The following is a 22,570-nucleotide window of genomic DNA, read 5'->3' as shown; positions in this document are numbered from 1 at the left end:
GCTGATCACATGACCGAGCCAACATCTTCAGCTCTTTCCGTGATCGGTGATTCGCTGTGTCCGAGGGACACAGAGCACCGCTGATAGCCGTGCTGCGTCATATGACGTCCTCCCAGAACGAGAGAACCACCTTGCGTCCGTCATATTACTATATGGCGGGTGGGCGGGCGGGAGGTGGTTAAAACACTCAATCAAAGCATCTGCCACTAAATATAATGGTACACTTACAGTCCTGTTTACATGTTGTATTTGCTTTGCTTCAGAAATGATACCCCATGTCGCTTTAGTGGTGCTTCAAAGTGTCTTCATTGCCAAAGCTATTTTGGTTATACTTCCCCTGTAGGTCACAGGAGTGCAGTTCTTACTGCACTCTTGTGACCCATTTGCTGCCAAAAATGGGCTAAAGTCCGCTGTCAGCTGATTTCACTCAGCCAGTCCAGGCTCTGAAAAGATCCCATATCCCATATGATCCACTCAGAAGTCTGGACTGGCACCTGACTCAGCCTTTCAACAAACCTGCCATGAGCCAGCCACTCCCGCCTCCTCCACAGCACAGCGCTCCAGTGAGCGCTCGGGAGGCAGAGCAGAGAGCCAGAGACTGTCAGTCGCAGCACTCTGCTCAGAAGGGAGTGGAGAACTGAGCAATCAGTGGTCTTTGATCGCTCAGTTCTCACTACAGAGCTGGCCGGAGACAAATGCAGCATCAGATCAATGCTGCATCCACCTAGGTGAGTATAAATGTTTTTTTTTTAAAGTCCATACATCTCTTTTAATGATAAACTAAGGACAAAACTTACTTTTTTATATTCAGATAGAGCAGTGTGATGGACTTAACCACTGACAGGTTTTTATTGCTGTATGTGTCCTTTTTAGATTTGCTTCATGTAAATGTCCAGATCACCAATGTCACAGAGAATAAAAGTAAGGGTAAATTCAACATTCTGAACCAATGGAACAGAAATGAAGGGGACATTTGTAAATGTTTTTCCTGTGACACATTGTCTTCCTTTCCGATGACTGTTGAATCTGTAAAAGAGTACTTAATGTCATAAAGCCAATGTACCCATGGAGTCAATAACCTAGCCTATACTACTAGTAGTTGGATAAGCCCAGGGCTGCTGTTAGAAACCACGGGGACCCATACGGCCAACCTGGCACCCCCCCCCCCCCCGCAAAAAAAAAACAGTTTACTAGGCTTCAGTTATGAATGAACACAGTGAGCGATTGGTTCAGATCACTCATTGTGTTCATTCAGGAAAGGAAGGGGAGAAGGGGATGGTAAATGTAACATTTACCAGACCTTTCCCTTACACTCCATCCTGAACGATCCTATTGTATGATTGCAGCTGCCAGTGGAAAGGAAAGGAGGGAAGCTGGCAGCACTGTGGGGGTGGGGGCACACAGGAGGGGCCTTGGAAGCAGGGGGAAACATATGGGAGGGTGATGAGTGCGGCTGGGGGCAATTACTGAAACCGATCCCCTGTATGGTTCTCTGTAGCAGCTGAAATCCAGGAGGGAGAAGAAGCAAGCTTTCTGCTGCTGCAGAGAAAGCCATACAGGGGATCGGTTCTAGTAATTGCCCCCCCCCCCCCCCGCCATGCTGATCACCCTCCCTGCCCACATCACATTTGCCCAGGCTGGCCTGGGCCCCGTACAGGAGGACTGGTGGTACCCTGTTATGCACGGCCCTGGGTAAACCTGTGAATATACATAAAGCAGAAATATCTAATGTACTAACCACTCAGAGGATGGGGAACAGTGAACACTTTCTTTCTCAGGTGAATCGGTTTTGCTTGAAGTCTTGGCCCTGGTGCTTCTTCCACCTGTGTTCTTCTCTGTCGTGCCATGAGCTCCAGTTTGTGTATGCGTTCTTGGGAATTACAGATAAAGTCTGGTCTGTGGTGTTCTAGAGCCTCCTGTTAAAATATAATCGATGCATACATCCACCTGATTATCAAGACCTGCTTGAATTTTCCTTTTGATGTGTACATTTCCATTTTAAAATGTGCAAAGCTACAAAGGAAGCGGCAGGGTGTTTCTGAAATGTTCACTCCAGGCAAATATAACAATTTAGACGAACTACTGTACATATGAGGATAGAGCACACCTGGCCAAGGCCTTTCATGATGTAATTAGTATATCACACCACACCACTGCTAAAGTGCAAGCAAACCATAACAATTCACTTTTCTTACTTGCTACCTTTTGGTGTTATATTGGCCATTGAAAGTGTTTTGTTAAATTTCTTCGATAAGTACAAAATATCTACCGATCATATCAGAAATTTAGAGCCATCTTGTATCCAGTGCCCTTTCTTGTGTTATATTAAGGAGTCTAATTAGTCCTTCTAGTTAGTATCTTGGGACTACTGAATTATTAGTCTTTATACTATGGAAAATAGGATAGAGGGTGGGCTTGAGTAGCTTAGCAAAAGACAACTGAGCAGGGCTGACACCACTTAGTTCACAAAAATACTATGTGCTGTCAGCCCACAACAGGACTTGGGAGCTGAGTGCATTTTTGGCAGATGAACAGGTATTTTCCTGAACTTGAGTCTTTAAAAGGATAAAAACAGGAAAATATGCATGTATTGCAGAGATCTACAACATTTTTTTTAAGTTTTGACATACATTTTAAAAAACTCCTGATAATAACGGGCAACTAATAATTTTACTTTAAAATTGAACTCTAGGCAATCAGCAAAAGCCGTAAATGTGAAAGACTGAGCAGGTGGTTTCTGTTTTAAAATCCAAATAAAGGTTCCGCGGCCATAATTTTTCACACTTCAGTGTCCTGGTTCTCTTTATTATCATGACTGATCAGACAGTTAAGGTGTGGTTGGAATCAGGGTTGTCTTTTGTGGGGTTGTACAGTCCCATGTTAGGGACACGGGCTAAGTGTTCCCATGGGACTTGTCACCCCCTACAACCAACCCCTCCTTTTCTTCCTGTTAACTCTTCCATGGTTCACAAATTTAATTGGCTTAGCACAATAAAAAGGTACAGAATTTTTCTGCTGGCTTTCTCTGTTTATCTTTTCAGGTTCTGGAACTCTCCCCCCTGCCCCCCACCTCACCTCCTGGTTACTGATAAAATGGCACAGAAGACAACTATTGCAAGAAGATCATCTCTACTTTAATCCAGGGCAATTAAACAAAAAATGCTTAGAAGCAAAATTTGAAAGTAAAGCAAGCAACGAATGGGGATGAAGTATTTTCCTTTATAGATGCCAACATCTGCAGGGGGGGCATGTCACCCAACAGGTTTGGGTGGACAGTGTTTATGGTGCTACCTGGTGCAGGGGCGGACTGACAACTCATGGGGCCGCCGGGCAATAGGGGATCATGGGACCCCTGTGTCCTTGCCCAAACCCAAAAAAAGTCTATCAAAAATGTACCAGGGGCATCTCATGGGGCCCTCTACTGCCCCCGGGCCCTCGAGCAGTGCCCAAGTTTCCAAATGGTCAGTCCGCCCCTGACCTGGTGGCTGGTACACATATTTGGTGCCTGAATCGAGAAGGACTGAGTAGGTGGTTTGGTGAAAGTTTTAACAGTGGTATTGGTCTTTATGTTCAGTGTTAAAGGTCTGATAAAATTAAAAGCTCAAGGTTATTCATATTCTGTTTTAAAACCCAAATAAAGTAGCCATGGCCATAGGTCATAGGGAACTTAGACAAAAAAGGCAACTGCATACAAAATACATTTATGCATGATTATTTTACACTTCGATTTATTGCCCTGTTGTGCAGTATTAAAAACTATCCCAAAAGTTAAGTCATTTGAAGCGTTATTGTCCACAGCTTGATTTTAACTCTAGTTTACATTCTGTTTTTCATTTTATGTACACAGGCTAATTGCTAAGGGCAACCACTTCATATTTAATGTAGTTTCCCTGGTCCATTGTTCATAAATCAGGTCCCATTTGTGATTTACGTGTTCTTTCAGGAGTAGGTAATCTAAGTCTTGGCTTGGTAAACAATATGCAGATAAAGAATACAATATGATAAATTTAGCTGCAGGGCTTAATAATCCAGTACCTGGTTTCAGGTCATGAGTATAAGGATTGCTGCATTTTTGATGAAATTAGTCATGCTTACTGTTTGAAGAAGTGCAGCATTTTTGGAAGGTTGAGTATCTTCATAAATAAAAAATGGTATTATTTACCTGCAGACTCATCATTTCTTGAGAAAATTCCTTGCTTTTGTTGTTTTCACTTATTTCTGGCAACGGCATGTTTTCTTTATCAGAACTTCCACTGTTACCGCACGATTTATGCCACCTGTATCCTGCTGAAAGAAAAGGCGCATATTAGCATATTAAAATACCATAGGAAATTGTAATTGTTGTGTATCACATGTCTAAATTGCTATATAGTATCATAGTTTTTTCTGACAGCAAATCCTTCCATGACTGCAAAATAATATATAGAAATCAGAGAGTATCAGGAAAGGCCTTTTAACTCTGAGCACCTGCATCTGCTGGTTTTTGGCATAAGGACCAGGAGATTCTGGCAACAATCCTAACACAGAATTGCCAGATACAATTGGTAATAAAAATGTAGGTATGAAGGTCATGGATTTGGGTTACAGGTAAGGTTAGTGTTATGTTTTCAGTGATTAAATGCTGAGTATTATGGTTAAGGTTGTGTGTTAAAGCCCAAGTTTTTTTTATTCCTATAATGCAGTCAGCATGCATTAACTGTAATAGATGTGGGCATCTTTTTTTTTTTTTCTTTTTAATGTACTGTTGTGCTGTAGCTAAGCTTAAAACTCTCTGTCCTGGCAGCACACTGAAGATCCAGACCACTGCTCAACACAGAATGCAGTGTTCCAACTTGTCCCCTAAACAGTGCTTTAATCAAGAGTGCTTGTCTCCCTGAGCAGTGCGGTGCTATTATACCCGTAGCACCCTATAGCATGCTACTAGAATAGTGTAGGCAAATGTATTATGTATGACTCATGGTAACTGTGTGAGTCTGTGATTAAGGTTGGGTTACTGCAGGTGAAGCTGGATGACTTAACAGGTTGGGACTCTATTGCCTCCACCTGGTTCTGGAGTAACACTGGAACATTCCAGAAGCCAGCAGACAGAAGAAGTGGAGACCTAATCTGCCTGTTTATGGGAGTCTAACCAATCCTAGGTTTGGAGGCCCTGGTAGAGTGGTGGACCAGCCTATAAATATGGGATAGTCAGGCCGGCTGGGGGAGTTGGGTGGAAGATGAAGAGCTGAGGAGAATGTCGGTGGCCTGAGAAGGGTCCCCTACATCTAGGGGAGGGCTGGCCTCCAGGCTGGCTCAGGAGAGTCTATTTAGCAGTACAGTATGAACAGGATCAAGGCCTGAGAGCAGTGGGAGCAAGGAGGACAGAGTGAGTACATCAGCACACCCAGGGATTCACAAGGGAAGAGACTGCCACATGTAACAAGTTTTCAAAGGAGAGTGTTGCGATTAATTCTTTATTCTTGTCCTGGGAGATCTCCAGAGCAGCCAGGAGGGATGGTAATGTCTGCAGGCTGTGGAGCTGGGAGCAGCTCTACCGGGGAGAGGAGACATCTCTGCATGTAGTTGACACGTTGAGCTGATTTTTCGGAGGGACTGCGAGTTCCACGCCCGTAAGTTGCTACTGATCCACAAAGACTGACAGCTTTCAAGGAAAAGAACAGTCTTTTACCCTATCCAAGTTATTTCCCCAAATAAAATAACAAAAACCAAGTTCAAGGACTGTTCACTGACTATGGATGCAAGTGTGGAAAATGTGTTTTGCCTGTCTGGGCAGAGCGTAGGGGTACCTAGAACCACAGCGACCCTCACAAAGGTAGCGCTACATACCCTTTAATATTCTGTCTTGGTCCCACCCTCAATCTCAGGCCAAGGTATGAAGTTAGGGACATATTTTAGCACCAGATTTTTAGGCTTAAAGGCTAGCCACATCTACTGATCATAATACTATCAATTCAGACAGCTAAACAGACTGTGGCTGGTCCTGCCTTATAGTTAGTAATGAATGATTCAGTAGAATGGACAAAACAGTAGATGTGTGTTTTATAAATAAAGAGCACTATGTGCACAGCAACCTTACTTTACATATGCATTGAACAAAATGAGTATAAAGTGCCCCTGTAAAAAAGGCACCATAGGTTGCTAAAGGATGCTAGAAGCATTACAGCTATTGCCGCAAAAGCCTTGTTACATTGCAGGAAGCAGGAGAAAAAGTGCCTGTTTTTCCCATACCCCAGAAGTCGGGGTAATTTACGGACAGCTTCTGGTACCACTTCAGAGAAAATGACTTTTATTAGTTTTCACAGGCAGTTGCCTATGTTTGCTGTTGTGAAATCATAATTCTAAGTGAGAAAAAAATAATTGCAGAGTAAACAATTTTTTAATCTTTTCTTTCAAACTGTGCATATGTATACTTCATTTTTCCTGGTGGCTATTTTGAGAACAAGTAACATTGTGTCTCTTAAAGGTTTGTGTTTGGTTTATGGCAACAATCAAGATTGTGTGAAAGGGTATTAACCACTTCCCTGCGTCCCCTATAGCAGAACTACAGGGCAGCAGGGTACACAAAATCACGTATATATACATGATTCTGATTTTCGGGTAGGCTACAGCTGTCGATTTCCATTGGCCATTGGCAGCTACAGCTGTCGATCACCAGGTCCCAGCCGGAGATTCTCCGCCGACACCCGGCAATCGCCAAGGAACACTGACAGGGGAGAGGTCTGTATGTAAACAACACAGATCTCTCCCCTGTCAGCAGCAGCATGCTGCTTTGTATTGCTCTGCATAGCACAGCAATATAAAGCAGCATGCTTACATAATGAAACACACAACACACAGTTAACCCTTTGATCACCCCAGATGTTAACCCTTTCCTGCCCAGTGTCATTAGTACAGTGTCAGGGCTTTTTATTAGCTTTGATCACTGTATTAGTGTCACTGGGGATGTCAGTGACAGTCAGTTCCCCCCCAGTGTCAGAATGCCTGTTGCAGTCCAGCTATAAGTTGCTGATCACCGCCATTACTAGTATACATTTTTTTTTTATTCCATTATCTATATTGCCATTTGTAAATGCTATAACTTTCAGGTAAACCAATTAATTTACATGTATTGGGATTTTTATAGCAAAGACATGTAGCAGAATACATTTTGGCCTAAATTTATGATGAAATTTGATTTTTTACAATTTTTTTACTGGACATGTTTAATAGCAAAAAGTCCAAAATAAAGGTTTTTTTTCAAAATTGTAGGTTTTTTTTGTTTATAACACAAAAAATAAAAAAAGCACAGGTAATCAAATACCACTGAAAGAAAGCTCCATTTGTAGGAAAAAAGGACATAAATGCCATTTGGGTGCAATTGTCAGTTTAAGTAACGCAGTGTAGAGAACTGAGTCGGAAGTTTAGCCCCCTCCTCCCTCCTGCAGTCTCCTGGGAACTTTCACAGGTCCCAGAAGACTGCTGGACCAATTAGAAGGCGCAGTGGGACTCGCGCATGCACAGTGGGCACCAGGCTGTGAAGCCGCAAGCTGTCACAGCCTGGTGCCCACAGTAAAGATGCCGGTGCTGTGGAGGAGAGAAGGAGAGAAGGGACGGCGTGGGTGAGAACGTTGCTGGACTTCAGGACAGGTGAGTGAGTGGTTTTTAAAAGCCAGCAGCTACAGTTTTTGTAGCTGCTGACTTTTAATAAACACAAAAACGGCTGGAACTCTGCTTTAAGGTACTTACATAGCAATGCCAATTTACACAGCACATTATTATTATTATTATACAGGATTTATATAGCGCTGAGCGCTATACAATAGAGCAGTTTGCTCAGCACTTTACAATATAACGGGAGACAATACAGCAACGATATAGTTCAATACAAGAGGGTTAGGAGGGTCCTGCTCCTTGGAGCTTACAATCTAAGAGATACACATTCACATCAGTCCCTGCCCTCAAGGAGCTTACAATCTAAGGTCCCTAACTCACCTTCATATATGCATATACTAGGGCCAATCTAGACAGCAGCCATAGAACCTACCAGCATGTCTTGAAGTGTGGGTGGAAACCGGAGTACCCAGAGGAAACCCACGTAGGCACAGGGAGAACATGCAAATACTGTGCAGAAGTTCAGGATTAGTGCCATGGTTGGGAATCAAACCGACAACCCTAGTGCTGCCAGGTGGAAATACTAACCACTTAGCGACTATAATGCCCTATTGTTTGAAAAAAGTTGCCATTCTGCCCCAGGGTCGGACTGACAACTCATGGGGCCCCCGGGCAATAGGGGATCATGGGGCCCTTGTGTCCTTGCCAAAAGCCTATGAAAAAAGGTACCAGGGGCATCTCATGGGGCCCCCTTCTGACTCTGGGCCCTCGGGCAGTGCTCGAGTTTCCAAATGGTCAGTCCGCCCCTGTTCTGCCCATTATCGGTCACCAATGGGACAGACTTGAAAATTGTGCCTTGTAGGTGCTATACAATAACCCAAAACCTTCTGGTGAAATCTGTGTGCACCTCAGCCCCAGTGTAAACCCATGCCTTGCAATAATGAAATGCCAGACCTATGCCCTATTCTGTACAGTAAAAACATACAGTAGCTGCTTATTAAACAATATACATCCATTAAAGCCAAATAAGCTTTCACAGTGTTTTCTTTTTAATGTTTATTACTCTTCCCAATATTTGTTCATCAGGGCAAATTTTAGGAATCACTCAGCAAGCTCAGTTTAACAATTTATATTTTCTTCCTGTTGCCAAAGGCACATTTACAATTCTCTGGGCTGTTTATCATGCACATTAGCTACATTCTTGCATAATGGACTTAGTGTACGTTGTAAAAGCTAGTATTATACTATGCAAAATGGCCTAGAATTATATTCTATAAATGTTTAACCACAGTTATCAGCGTAAAAAGCTGTCCAGTAGCCACTCTTGGTTTCTTCCATGTATTGCCATACAGTAGCAACAGTTCTAATTGTCGGTGGTGAGAAAATGCTTTATACAGTCAGCACCTGAATTGGATGGGGCGGGGAATATAGATGGCCTGTCTTCGCTGTAAATTTGGTGTGCTGTAACTGTTATATGGCAGCAAACAGAATGAAATTATTACTAAGGGCCATATTAATACCCTCTGTCTGCTGTTTATACTACCATAAAAACCGTGCATTGCTGTCAGATGTCCGCACATACTGCTGACATCATATAGTTTATGTAAGTATACATGAGAACTCTCAGGATTGACCTTTACTTGTTAGGATTTTTATGTATAACTCAAGGTCTTAGAGTATGTAAAGAATAAGTTCACCTTTTGCACGAAAAACAATAATTGCACATTTTTTGCAGGTACAAAAAAAATGTGCATTTATTATTTTTGGCTGCAGAAACCTGTAAAGCATTGCACCAGCAATCAGCAGATCGCTCTATGTTCACTTGATGATCTGGCCAGCAACACACCTCCTGTATTAGAGTGCCTCCCACTCAGGATGCAAGAGCACAGAGCACCTTTTGGACAGTAGCATTGTCAGTCTGGATGTAGGAGAAGGTTAGATGTACTAGCAGATTTCAATACACTAACAAATTTAAGTCAAAGTCCACCTCACACTTTATAATCAGTTACTAAATCTAGAACTCTGCATTCACTATATCTGATCTCCCTGGACCCTGAATTCACTATATCTGGTCTCCCATGACCCTGCATTTACTATATTCGGTCTCCCAGGACCCTGCATTTACTAAATTCGGTCTCCCAGGACCCTGCATTCACTATATCTGGTCTCCCCGGACCCTGCATTTACTATATTCGGTCTCCCAGGACCCTGCATTCCCGATATCTGGTCTCCCCGGACCCTGCATTCACTATATCTGGTCTCCCCGGGCCCTGCATTCACTATATCTGGCCTCCCCGGACCCTGCATTCACTATATCTGGTCTCCCCGGACCCTGCATTTACTATATTCGGTCTCCCAGGACCCTGCATTCCCTATATCTGGTCTCCCCGGACCCTGCATTCACTATATCTGGTCTCCCCGGGCCCTGCATTCACTATATCTGGTCTCCCCGGACCCTGCATTCACTATATCTGGTCTCCCCGGACCCTGCATTTACTATATTCGGTCTCCCAGGACCCTGCATTCCCTATATCTGGTCTCCCCGGACCCTGCATTCACTATAACTGGTCTCCCACAGTACGCACAACATGAAAATGCAATTATAAATATTTAGTATAAATATTTAAAAATTTGTAAATATAATAATATAAGTCTTATGACTTCAGCAGAGCACTGGTTAAAGTTTGTAGGAGGAGTTTTCTTTCTGCTCTAGGAGGATGTAAAACCCCCTGACCCTCTGTCTGGGCAGTGCTGATTGGCCCTGTGCTGGTCACATGTACTCTCCAAAGAAAAAAAAAACCTCTCTATCAATACACACCAAACTGAGCATGTGTATGTGACTACGGGTTCAGTCTGTATCAGGTGGTCATTTCAACAAGAGGAGGGGCAGAGAAGAAAGGATCAAAACAGCCTTTTTACACAATGCTGAGGATTAACCCCTTAGGTTCCACAGTGAGTATAACAAGCATGCTTAATGCATATACAGGCTGATTTTACTGTTGTGGGTGTAGTAACACTTTAAAGCAAACATTTTTTGTTCCCTTTTGGGATAAATGTTTTACTTGAATAAATAAAAGCTGATCATTGTAGGCACCCCTGCCAGTGTTAAATGGTTTGTCTTATCTTTGTAAACTGATACATCTGGAAGAGAGCTTGTGCTTTTGAAAAACAACAGACTTACGCGCTGGACCACTAGATAAAAATAGAAGAAAAAAAGACTAAAAAAAAAACGAATGCAGCCATCACATCTAAGCATACAGTTGCAAGAAAAAGTATGTGAACCCCTTGGGATTACGTGGAGTTTTGCATGAATTGGGCATAAAACGTGCTCTGAACGTCATCTAAGTCACAACAATAGAAGAACACAGTCTGCTGAACATAATACTACACAAACATTAGATGTTGCCATGGTTTAATTGCACATAACATGTAAACATTCACAGTGCAGGGAGGAAAAAGTATGTGCACCTTTGGACTTAATAACTGGTTGACCCTCCTTTGACAGCAATAACCTCAACCAAATGTTTCCTGTAGTTGCAGATCAGACCTGCACAACGATCTGGAGTAATTTTGGACCACTCCTCTTCACAAAACTGTTTCAGTGTAGCAATATTCTTGGGATGTCTGGTGTGAATCACTCTCTTAAGCTCATGCCACAGCATTTCAATCGGGTTGAGGTCAGGACTCTAACTGGGCCACTCCAGAAGGCGTATTCTGTGCTGTTGCAGCCATTGTTTTGTTGAATTACTTGTATGCTTTGGGTCATTGTCCTGTTGCATCACCCATCCTCTGCGGAGCTTCAATTGGCGGACAGATGGCCGTACGTTTTCCTGCAAAATGTCTTGATAAACTCTGGAATTCATTTTCCCATCAATGACAACAATCCGTCCAGGCCCTGAGGTAGCAAAGCAACCCCAAACCATGATGCTTCCTCCGCCATGTTTTACAGTGGGGATGAGGTTTTGATGTTGGTGTGCTGTGCCTTTTTTTCTCCACACATAGTGTTGTGTGTTCTTCCCAAACAACTCAATCTTGGTTTCATCTGTCCACAGTATATTTTGCCAGTAGTGCTGTGGAAAATCCAGGTGCTCTTTTGCAAACTTCAAACGTGCTGCAATATTCTTTTTGGACAGCAATGGCTTCCTCCGTGGTGTCCTCCCATGTACTCCATTCTTGTTTAATGTTTTCCTTATTGTAGATGTGTCAACAAAAATGTTAGCATGTGCCAGAGATTTCTGTAGGTCTTTAGCTGACACTCTGGGATTCTTCTTTACCTCATGCAGCATTCTGCGCTGTGCTCTTGCAGTCATTTTCACAGGACGACCACGCCTAGGGAGAGTAGCAACAGTGCTAAACTTTCTCCATTTGTAGACAGTCTGTCTTACGTGGACACATGAACATCAAGGCTTTTGGAGATACTTTTGTAACCCTTTCCAGCTTCATGCAAGTCAACAATTCTTGATCGTAGGTCTTCTGAGAGCTCTTTTCTGCGAGGCATGGTTCACATCAGACAGTGCTTCTTGAAACTAGTAAACTCAAAACAGGTGTGTGCTTTTTAAGGGCAGGACAGCTGTCAGCAACACATCCAATATCATCACACTGATTGGAGTCAAGGTTGGCTCACTCCTGGCTCCAATTAGCTCTGGGAGAAGTCATTAAGCTAGGGCCTCACATACTTCTTCCTCCCTGCACTGTGAATGTTTACATGTTATGTGCAATTAAACCATGGCAACATCTAATGTTTGTGTAGTATTATGTTCAGCAGACTGTGTTCTTCTATTGTTGTGACTTAGATGACGTTCAGAGCACGTTTTATGCCCAATTCATGCAAAACTCCACGTAATCCCAAGGGGTTCACATTGATTTTGGGTTTAATACTGTTTTAATGCTGTACTTTTTGAAACAAAAAATTACAGGAATATACTTAAAACAGAAGAGCAGAGCTACACAGAAGCCCAGTGTAGAGTAGATGTATAGAAAGTAAAGCTAAAAAAAAACAGCTGCATTAGGTGAATAGATCTACAATGTACAGGCTGCAATTTCTCTAGAGGAGCCTCAGCCCTCTGGAATGTTCTTATTTATCCTTGACCCAGCTTCAGCTTTTATACAACTCTTGTAAAACCTACTTCTACAAATTCCTCCACCTATTTTCCTCTTTGCCCCCAATCAATCATTCCTGCTGCTGTGCTCCCTTTATATTGTAATCTCAAGTGTGCCTGTCCCGTATGCCCTGCGTGGGAATTTTACCTTCTTTTGTCTGGTGATTGTAGTGTGTAGAGCTGCATAAAACATTGGTGCCTTATTAATAAGAAATATTTTATGTAAATTCAAAATCCATTAAAAATATAAATCCAAAAGAGCAGTAAAGTTTTCAACTTTGTAAATATTTACTTTCTGCCATTTCTTTTATAAATTCTTTTGAAATCGGCAGTGTTCACATTTTGCTAGATGCAATCCCACTGCAATGAAAAATATATGAGCTCCTGCTTACAGTGGGTAATTTGAAAGCCTTTACAGGAATAATAAAACAAAATAGTTCATGAATACTATTTACAAAATGTATCATTTCACTGCCTACTATTACCATTTACATTTTGTCACACTAGTGATGGAATACCAGCTTATGCCATACTAGTTTCACACAGTATGTGTGCCAAAGCTCTCATAATGTGATATACTGTATATATATATGCAAAGAGACTTCAAAGAACAACAAAACACTTTACAGTTTAGAGTCGTTCACTCCTATCCTGAATCAAAACTTCAAAGTTTAGTTGCTAATGACTAGGGAAGAGCTCAGGAATGTCACTCCAAACCTGCCTGAGCTATCCTGCCAGGAAGCTGTCATTACTTACAGCCAATCAGAAGTGGCGGATTCAGCAAGTATCATTAGAAGCCCATAAGTGGAGGCATCTTTCTTCACTCTTGTATGACCCCAGGTTCACACCTGTGCGGGTTTGCGGCCCGCATGTGCGTGGGCACGGCAGCCCATTCATTTGAATGGGCTGCCGTGGTTGCATTTCATGCCAAAAAAAGGTGTTTGCACCTTTTTTGAAAAACTAGGCCTCGGGAAATTGCATGGTGTTTTTGCAACCTGAAAACGCGCTCTGGGTTCAGATGCTTGGGGGTGCCATTAAGAAGGAATGGAAGCCCCGTGCGTTTCTACAAAGCAGTGAGATTTGGCTGCAGGTGCAGGAAAAGCTACAGATTCAGCACCCGTAACCACCTGCTCAAGTGCGATCAAATGTGAACCTACCCTAAGGCTGGCCATACACGTGTAGATTTTCAGCTGGGAATATTCGTTTCAAGAACATTCATTTGATTTTCTAATCGCTAGTGGGGTCAGATTGATGTTTGTTTTTGACAGGAGTGACAGAAAAATTCGAAGGAAAGGAAGGAAGGAAACCTTTTCTCGATCAAACGAATTTTCAGCCAGTGTATATGGTTATCGTTACCTAATTTAAAACAAAAAAAACACTGAAAAAGATTTGAGTTTAATGACACTTTAACAGAGAATGGTGGCCCGAGAATGATTGCTCTCACTCTGGCAAGCATGTTGAGATCTAACATGTGTGATGCAGTTGTTGTTTTCATACAAATGCACACCTGATGCTGATCTCCTGCACAGTGTAAAAGAGAGCCACCCCAATCACTTCTACTAGACTGCATAGAAACGGTAAACTGCTATGGTGACTGGGAGTTTGTTAACATACCGGTACTACCATTGATATAATATTTATATTGGCAGCAGTAAAAGATTTAAAGTGACCCTGTTGCAAAACTGCAATTGGCCAAAAATATGTCCCTGCAAAAGAGGATAGTTAATACTCACCATAGACATTGCTTGCACCACTGAATTCTGCTCTGTTGGAAAGATATCATGTACTGAAGTTTCTTCAAAAACTGTGACTTTGGGGAGTGTCAATCTCCTGGTCCTTGCTGTGTTTAGTGGTTGCTGCTGCTGACCTCCATGTCACTACAGAACATAGTAGTTGGTGGATGGAACCAATGAGTGTAGCAGGCAACAGGGTTGATTTTGAGGATTGTTAAATCCAAGAAGAGTGCATTTTTTGCATAATAACCAGGTGAAAATAAAAGAAAAACTGAACAAAATAGGAAAATCAATGAAGTGATCTCATCTAAAGACTGCAAAATACATGTATATTTTTTGTTTTTGGTCTAGATACATTTTAAGTCTTCACATCATGTGGGTGATGTGCTTGTGTGTGCGCGGACATTCATTGGAATGGGCTGCTGTATCTGCCTATTTCACAAGGAGAAAGTTCCTGATCCTTTTTTAAAAACACAGTTGCATGGAGTTGCATGGTGCTTTTGCACCATGCAGTTTCAGACATTTCACACACCCAAAAATGCACTTTTTTTTGAAAGACATGTTGGGGTGCCAGTAGGAGTTAATAGCACCCCGCATGTCTGCAAAAGAGCAGCATTTTATGGCTATGGGTGCTCTTCTTCAGCTATATAAGAAAGAAAAACAAACATTGAGAGGTGGTAAAGAGCAACAGCATAACATCCATTCTTCAAGACATACAGTAATAGTTTTACTTAAAGATTTTTGAGGTCCTAGAGGGGTTTGAACTAATTTAAATGCATAACATCCCCTTTAAATATAGCACATACTATATTTGTGTATTTTTTAATACCAGAAATCCAAAAGAACTGAGAATTCTGGAGGTAGAAAGAGATAAAATTCATATTCGGCAAACAGGACTTGGATAAAGGTGATCCATCAGAGCTAGACACTGCTTTCAACAAGTTGGTAATCCGTCTCATACACAGCATAACACATTTCTACACAGTGCTGCTCAATGTGAACGTCAAAATGCTAGAAAAATGGATCAGTGAACCATTTTATTTCACTGGCAATATTTTCTCTTTTACTCCTTTACAAAGTTGTAGTGACACTTCTTAGGAAGGTCAATGAGTCACAATATGGTGCCGGGTTGTCTGGTTGTCGATTCACTGAAAACTCCTGTTCACGTGTCATTCTATATAATGGTCATATATTAAAGTGGTTCTATAGGCTGAACATTTTTTACCTTAATGCATTCTCTGCATTAAAGTAAAAATGTTTAGGTAGTAACATGACCCCCCTTATACTTACCTGAGCCCTCACTCGATCCAATAGTGTGCCTGTCTGTAGTGGCTCTCATCACTCACACAGGCTTTGCTGAGGCAACAGGAGCCAAAGGCTCCCATTGCTGTCAGTAAAATCCTATGCCACAATAAGAAGCGGCTTCCTATGGTTGCACACTGATAAGAGGAGCCATGAGTGCCAACGGGGGACTTCGAAAAAAGGAGGGTGTTAATGTACAAATAAAGAATGTAATTAGGAGGAAATACATATTTATGAGCAGAATTCCCCTAAATCCTAAATAACTAGATGGATGGTAATGAATCCAACTGTGATGGAAAGCTTAGTTATAAACGTAATACCCTAGTGGCACTCTATGACTGTGTAATTGCCTGGTCTTATGCAAGGTCACTATAAAGTGTACACTGTACAAAATAACAACAAACTTCTTTTTTTTTGGTCTGTTAAATATAACATTGAAAGCGTGTCAGACGATCCAAAGAGAGCACTACTGCTAAATGCCCCTGGTCCTCCACAGAATTGCAGTCTAGGAAGCCCATCCTTGTTCCTCATACTGTGACTTCAGTAGATCTAAGACTACAACACTGATGAAATCACATCAAGATAAAACTTTAATCAACTACGTACACCAGCAGCCTGTCCTTTCCCAGGAACTACCCCACTTTCTGACACATTTTTGCCAGATGGACCTAATTGTGGAGATGGTGGTGGTCAGGTGGATGCTCATTATATACACTGATCAATTTAAAACCAACACAAACAAGCATTGGGTCTTTTTAACCTCCCTAGCGGTATGGTTATTTCAGATTTTTGGTGCTGAAAGCGGTACCATTATTTTGCATTGAAATATGTAGTTTTTTTATTGTAGGCTGTAATTTTTAGGAATAACTCCCTGAAATCTGTCCGAACAAGAGTCTATTAAACATCCCGGGTATGATAAAATTTGAAACACGAAATCATAAATTATAATTTAATAAATAATCATAAAAAATAATAATATAATAATAATACATTTAATTCAATAATATAATCAAACCAAAAACACTGACATTTAAAATAGAGTGCCAAGTTCGCACAAGTCGCAAAATCGCTTTCAGTGTCTGATGATGAATTTCCCCACGAATCATTATCACTCAATTCTGCAAGTGGTTCTAATTTACTATCGCTGATCTCTAGCTGATCTAAACCCGCTTTTGACCTAAAGGGACACTTTTTGGACGCCATGGATTTTTCTCAGTTTCCAGGCAGAAAGAACAGACAAAATGCAGGCAGGGCACAGGACAAAGCACTCGGGACAAAATGTATGTGAAATGGGTTGAAACAGCAATGTTTTACCATGTAAAATTTGTTTGGAAAAAGTGACATTTTTTAAAATTTTCAAATTTCCCACCGCTGGCGGCGCCCGTACGTCCCGACGTCACAGGGACCGGAACACAGAAGCCGGATGCCGGCATCAGCTGGAGGAGATGCCGGGGAACGCTGCAGGGGACACATCGCAGGAGCGAAGGACAAGGTAAGCTCTGCAGGGAATCCTTATGCAGCACCACATGGTAAGCCCGAGTGTAGCTCGGGGTTACCACTTTTGGTACTGACATTTTACTACACTCGGGAATACCGCTAGGGAGGTTAAAGAGGCAATGTTGCCCCTTTTCCACATTTCTGTGACCCACCTAAAATACTCTCGCTCTCCAACACAGTGCTGGATTGAGATCAGGCTTGTAAGTATTGGGGGGGTGGCTGTGGGTGGATCCTGCTCACAGAAGGTTTTACCTTAATGCAGAGAAAGCATTAGGTAAAAAAAAACTTTAGAACCACTTTAATGATTTTATCACTTATTATGGAAAGCTCCTTAACCACTATTTGTGAATCAAAAGATGAACTGTTCTGCTGGTTGTCATACTCTACCACAACTCTCTTGCACATATTGCTTCCATCATACCCTGCATACACATCTTCTGATTGCAGTAATACTCTTCACAGTCTTCTTTGGCACATACACTCACTGGCCACTTTATTAGGTACACCATGCTAGTACTGGGTTGGACCTCCTTTAGCCTTTAGAACTGCCTTAATTCTTCATGTCATAGATTCAACAAGGTGTTGGAAACATTCCTCAGAGATTGTGGTCTATATTGACATGATAGTATCACGCAGTTGCTGCAGATATGTTGGCTGTAAATCCATGAACTGTTGATACAAGGCGAGATGGATCCATGCTTTCATGTTGTTTGTGACAAATTCCAACCCTGCCATCTGAATGTGACAGCTGAAATTGAGACTCATCAGACCAGGCAACGTTTTTCCAATCTTCATTTATCCAATTTTGGTGAGCCTGTGCAAATTCTAGCCTCCATTTCCTGTTCTTAGCTGACAGGAGTGGCACCCAGTGTGTTCTTCTGCTGCTTCAAGGTTCGATGCGTTGTCAGCAATAGTATTCTGCATAGCTTGGTTGTAATGAGGGTTTTTTTTTTGAGTTACTGTTGCCTTTTTATCATCTCTAACCAGTCTGCCCATTCTCCTCTGACCTCTGACATCAACAAGGCATTTTCATCCACACAACTGCAGCTCACTGGATACCTTTCCTTTTTCAGACCATTCTCTGTAAACCCTAGAGATGGTTGTGCGTGAAAATCCCAGTAGATCAGCAGCTTCAGAGGAAAAGGACTTGAGGTACTTATTTCAGATGACTGCAAAATCAGTAAAGAGTGTGGCCAGGCGGTCATGAAAGTGAAAATAATTCTAGGATGCATCACTAGAGGGATCTCCAGCAGGAAGAAGAAGGTCCTGATTCCCCTATATAAATCTTTAGTTAGCACCATCATCACAGGACTCCAGTAGTGTGACATTGACCCATTTGGCTTCCTGTTAATTTTTTACATTTGTTTTGTAAGTATCTATTTGTTACTTTTTTAATAAATTCATTTGTAACCATGGTAATGCATGAGGAGAGTGCGCCCTTTTGTGTTTTTCTTTTGCTAGTATCAAGAGTCCCCCATCTTTAGAGGGCTGCACCTCACCGAGTGACAGATACCGTTTTACATGTGGAGCATGAAGATTAGAGCACTGGTGTTTGTTTCCTTTGGAAATCTTTAGTTAGATCTCATTTAGAATACTGTGTCCAGTTCTGGAGACCTCAGACAAAAAGAAATTGATAAGATGGAACGAGTCCAGAGACGGGTAACAAAAACGGTGAAAGGTCTGGGGGATAAAATATATCAAGAGTGACTTCAGGAACTTAACATGTACAGTCTGGAGGAAAGAAAGGAAAGGGGAGACATGATTGAAACCTTTAAATACATCAAGGGGGTGAATAAGGTTCAGGAGGGTAGAATTTTCATCATGAAAACAAAATCAAGAACACAAGGACATCACCTTAAACTAACTAGTGGAAAGATCAAAACTAATCTCAGAAAATACTATTTTACTAAAAGAGTAGTTGATGCTTGGAATAAACATCCAACAGAGGTAGCGAGCCAATCAACAGTAAATAGCTTTAAACATGTGTGGGACAAGCATAGATCTATACTCAGACAAAAAAGTTCACAAAAAAAAAAACTCCCTCCCAAAATAAAAACAAAAAATAGGCAGAATCGGTGGACCACTCGGTCTATTTCTGCCATCACTTTTCTATGTTTTTGAAATACTCAGACCAGCACGTCTGGTACCAACAACCATGCCATGTTCAAAGTCACTTAAATCCTTTTCTTCCCCATTCTGATGCTTGGTTTGAACTTCAGCAAGTCGTCTTCACCACATCTAGATTCCTAAATGCATTGAATGGCTGCCATGTGATTGGCTGATTAGCAATTTGTGTTGCCAAGTAATTGAACAGGTGTACCTAATAAAGTGGCCGATGAGTGTACTACCCACTGTCAGGCCCTTCACATTCCTCTCCTGCACATACTGACTGCTGTCATACCCTTCACACTCCTCTCCTGTATATATCTCCCTTGACATACCCTCTGCACTCCTCCGCTTATACAGGACTTGAGAGAATATGGGTTCACTGAATCCAGAAGCTTAGCACCATATGACTTATGAGGCACATTCACAAAAAAAAAAAAAAAACATAAACAATTTATTCCTTTACCTTGCTTGTCTTCTGGCAGATAGAAAGATATGAATTACATATTGCATGTAATAAAAGTTCTGTTTTGGGATGTAGGGACTTTTTGAGAGTGCAGGAGATATGCTTGGGTTATACAGAATGCTGTGCAATTATTTTTAAAGGCTTCCATTGTTTGTTTTAGCTGTTTGGAATACTTTAATATGCAATAAACATGTTTTTAATTTCTTTGGATAAAGCAGTGATCTAGCTAGATTCTAGTTTTTAATTTGTCCAATATTTCAATCCAGAAAATAATTTCTGCCACTAATTGTTCCAGTGTTTATTGTGAAATCAACAGAGCAAATTTTAGTTCTGTTTAGCTAATGTTTACGTCTTTTATAAAAATGTCCATGCAGTGTCATAACAGATTTTTGGATTCATTTCCCTAGCAGTGATAATGATGAAGACAGCAAACACTCTAGATGTATACTGTAGATGGCAGACTTAATATGGCCATAGGCCAGTAGAATTTAATTCCATAAAATGTTCAAAACACTTTAGTCAGTCTTTCAGGATGTGAGCACAAAGTAACTGTACCAGCCACCAGGTACCACCATAAACACTGGCTACCCACACCTGCGAACGACAATACCCCACCACCCAGCTTAGGCCAATGTCAATTTAACTGCACCTTCTGATCTTCTGCAAGCTTGATGGGGCCCTAGGTGGTGCACATAAGGATTCAAATCTTTCTTGAGTCAAGTTTCTTAATAGAGGGTGAACAAAAAGAAAGGGAGCTGTCTCCCCAGGTGGTGGATGGTCTCTCTGTAGATGGGGATCCCCGTTGCCTCATGGTTCCTCCTTCACAGATCACTTTGGACAGCAGCACTCCAGCTCGCCTGCTTGCAGGGCTGTCCACCAGGTATGTCAGCGGTGTCGGCGGTCTGCAATTCCTCCTCTCTCCTCCACTCTTTGCAGCCTGGCCCAGCTTGGACCTCAGGTGTTCCGCACAGTCTTCTCCTTACACCTGCTGGCCAGCTCTTTCTGTCCACTTCCTGTCCACAAGTTCCCGGCTGCTGTATTTATCTTTCCCCCGCCCTTCCACCAGCTTCTCTGGGAAATGTAGTTTGTTGACTTTATGTTAGACACTGAAGTCCTGCTGTGAGATGGGGAAACAGCTCTCATTGTTTGAACACTGACTGAAGTAAATTAAAAACGTTCTGACTGACATCCTGCAGTTTAGCCACAAGATGTCACTGTTTTTTCTAACACAGCCTCAGACTGCATAGAGATTTCTATATTCATGATGGGGTGGGGTTTTACACTGGGAGAGTAACAGGAAAAGGAGAGGAGAGCAGCCATACTGGAGAGAGAGAAGAAGGCTGAGAGATCTGAGAATCCGTTGCCAGCTGTGAAGACTGCCCTCCGTATTCAGAAATCCCAGTGAGTGAAGCTGATGGTGTTCAAGACGCTAATCCTGTTCAAAGAGGGGAAGATTTGCTGCCAGGAAGCTGATGAGGACAGAGGAGCAAAGCAACGTACATTGCTGATAGTATCGCATGATTAGTGGAGAGACTTTTGTTCTGTTCAGAGTCATCAGCGCCTGCAATACAGACCCGGGTCAGTAAGAATTGTGCACGCACCTCCTTTCAGTGTTGGCACCTATAAGACTGAGACAGGCCTATAGTTAGTTAGTTAGGGTCTCTGTTTGTGTTAGGCCACAAGTGTTGTTACTGATTATTGGAAGGACTCCACAACTTAAAGTGACATTTCACATTGGAGAACTGATAAAATCCTACAAACTCAAGCCAGACTGGCGTTTTGCTCAGAAGGAATACTCAGGCACGTGCTACAGGACCAGTTATGGGAAAGGGAATACTGGAGATTTGTGTAAGATTGTAAGCTGTTGTGCTGCACCGCAGGCTAGCCCATACCATACACCCATACACTGATTCCTGCTCTTTTAGGGTAATAACAGGTAAGGTGAGGCAGCTTAGTTGTGCCCGCCAGTAGGTAAATTACTACACTTTCTACCTTCATCCATCAGAAGGCACTGTGCTGTGCAGCACAAGGGTCTCAGCCTTTGGGCTGAGTGTATGTAAATTTATTGTATATTCCAGCATTTGTGGTTTTGTTTATTTGCCACATCTAAGTAAAATTCTGTTTTGACAAAAGCTGGTGTTGGGGTTGTTTTCCTCGTTCGTGACTTCACTGTATCCTGGAGAGCCCACCCCGGTACACGGCTTACACTGCAATCAGCCTACGAATCCCACAAAGCTTTTTAATAGAGTATGTACTGTATCCCCTCTATAGGCTGTCTCATCATTGTCATGTATAAGTCCGACTAGAGAAGTATCATCTGTGACCTTCACTGCTGTATTAGAGGCATGAATGCATTTTTGTAAACAGGACTGGACTGGGTACACAGGCCTGTGGTACTCCTGTGGTCAAAATGAAAGTGGAGAATTGATTCCTAATTTTCACAGATTCTGAGAATTTTACAGGTTATTCATACAAAAATTTGTCAAATCAATAATAATACTGTGACTCTGACAAATAATTTTTCTGAATTTCTACATTAACCCCTTGGCGCCGGCGCCTCCCGGCCCTTTAAGGGTTTCAGAAGCCGGGAGGCGGGGCAGGGTTTAGATTCATGTGACCGCCGTGACACGACAGTCACATGATCGGGAAAGGTCCCGATCGAAAGAGGAGATCCGGACCTTTCCGTGAGTACTGGACATGTGTGCTGGGAGTGCGCAGGCCACGCTCTCAGCACATGTCTTTTTTTAATAGAACACAAATGTGCAGCCGCTTGGCGT

General features: G+C 42.1%; 1 protein-coding gene across 2 annotated transcripts in view; it reads right to left on the bottom strand.

The window, feature by feature from the left end:
• CUNH10orf90 (chromosome unknown C10orf90 homolog) overlaps positions 1 to 22,570 on the bottom strand; it is a 226,362-nt gene that overhangs the window by 61,039 nt on the left and 142,753 nt on the right. The window contains exons 5-6 of one of the 2 annotated variants that reach the window (XM_089669589.1): positions 4,163 to 4,287; positions 1,739 to 1,916 (exon numbers count right to left, since the gene is read on the bottom strand). In XM_089669589.1, coding sequence (XP_089525715.1) covers positions 1,739 to 1,916; positions 4,163 to 4,287 — 303 coding nt within the window. The remainder of the gene's footprint in view (positions 1 to 1,738; positions 1,917 to 4,162; positions 4,288 to 22,570) is intronic. The other variant, XM_089669599.1, reaches the window with a different exon arrangement.

The sequence above is a fragment of the Staurois parvus genome, unplaced genomic scaffold, assembly GCF_062004578.1.
Source record: "Staurois parvus isolate SC_StPar_1 unplaced genomic scaffold, SC_StPar_1.0 ptg000009l, whole genome shotgun sequence".
Classification (NCBI taxonomy): domain Eukaryota; kingdom Metazoa; phylum Chordata; class Amphibia; order Anura; family Ranidae; genus Staurois; species Staurois parvus.
This window is presented reverse-complemented; position numbering and strand designations above follow the sequence as displayed.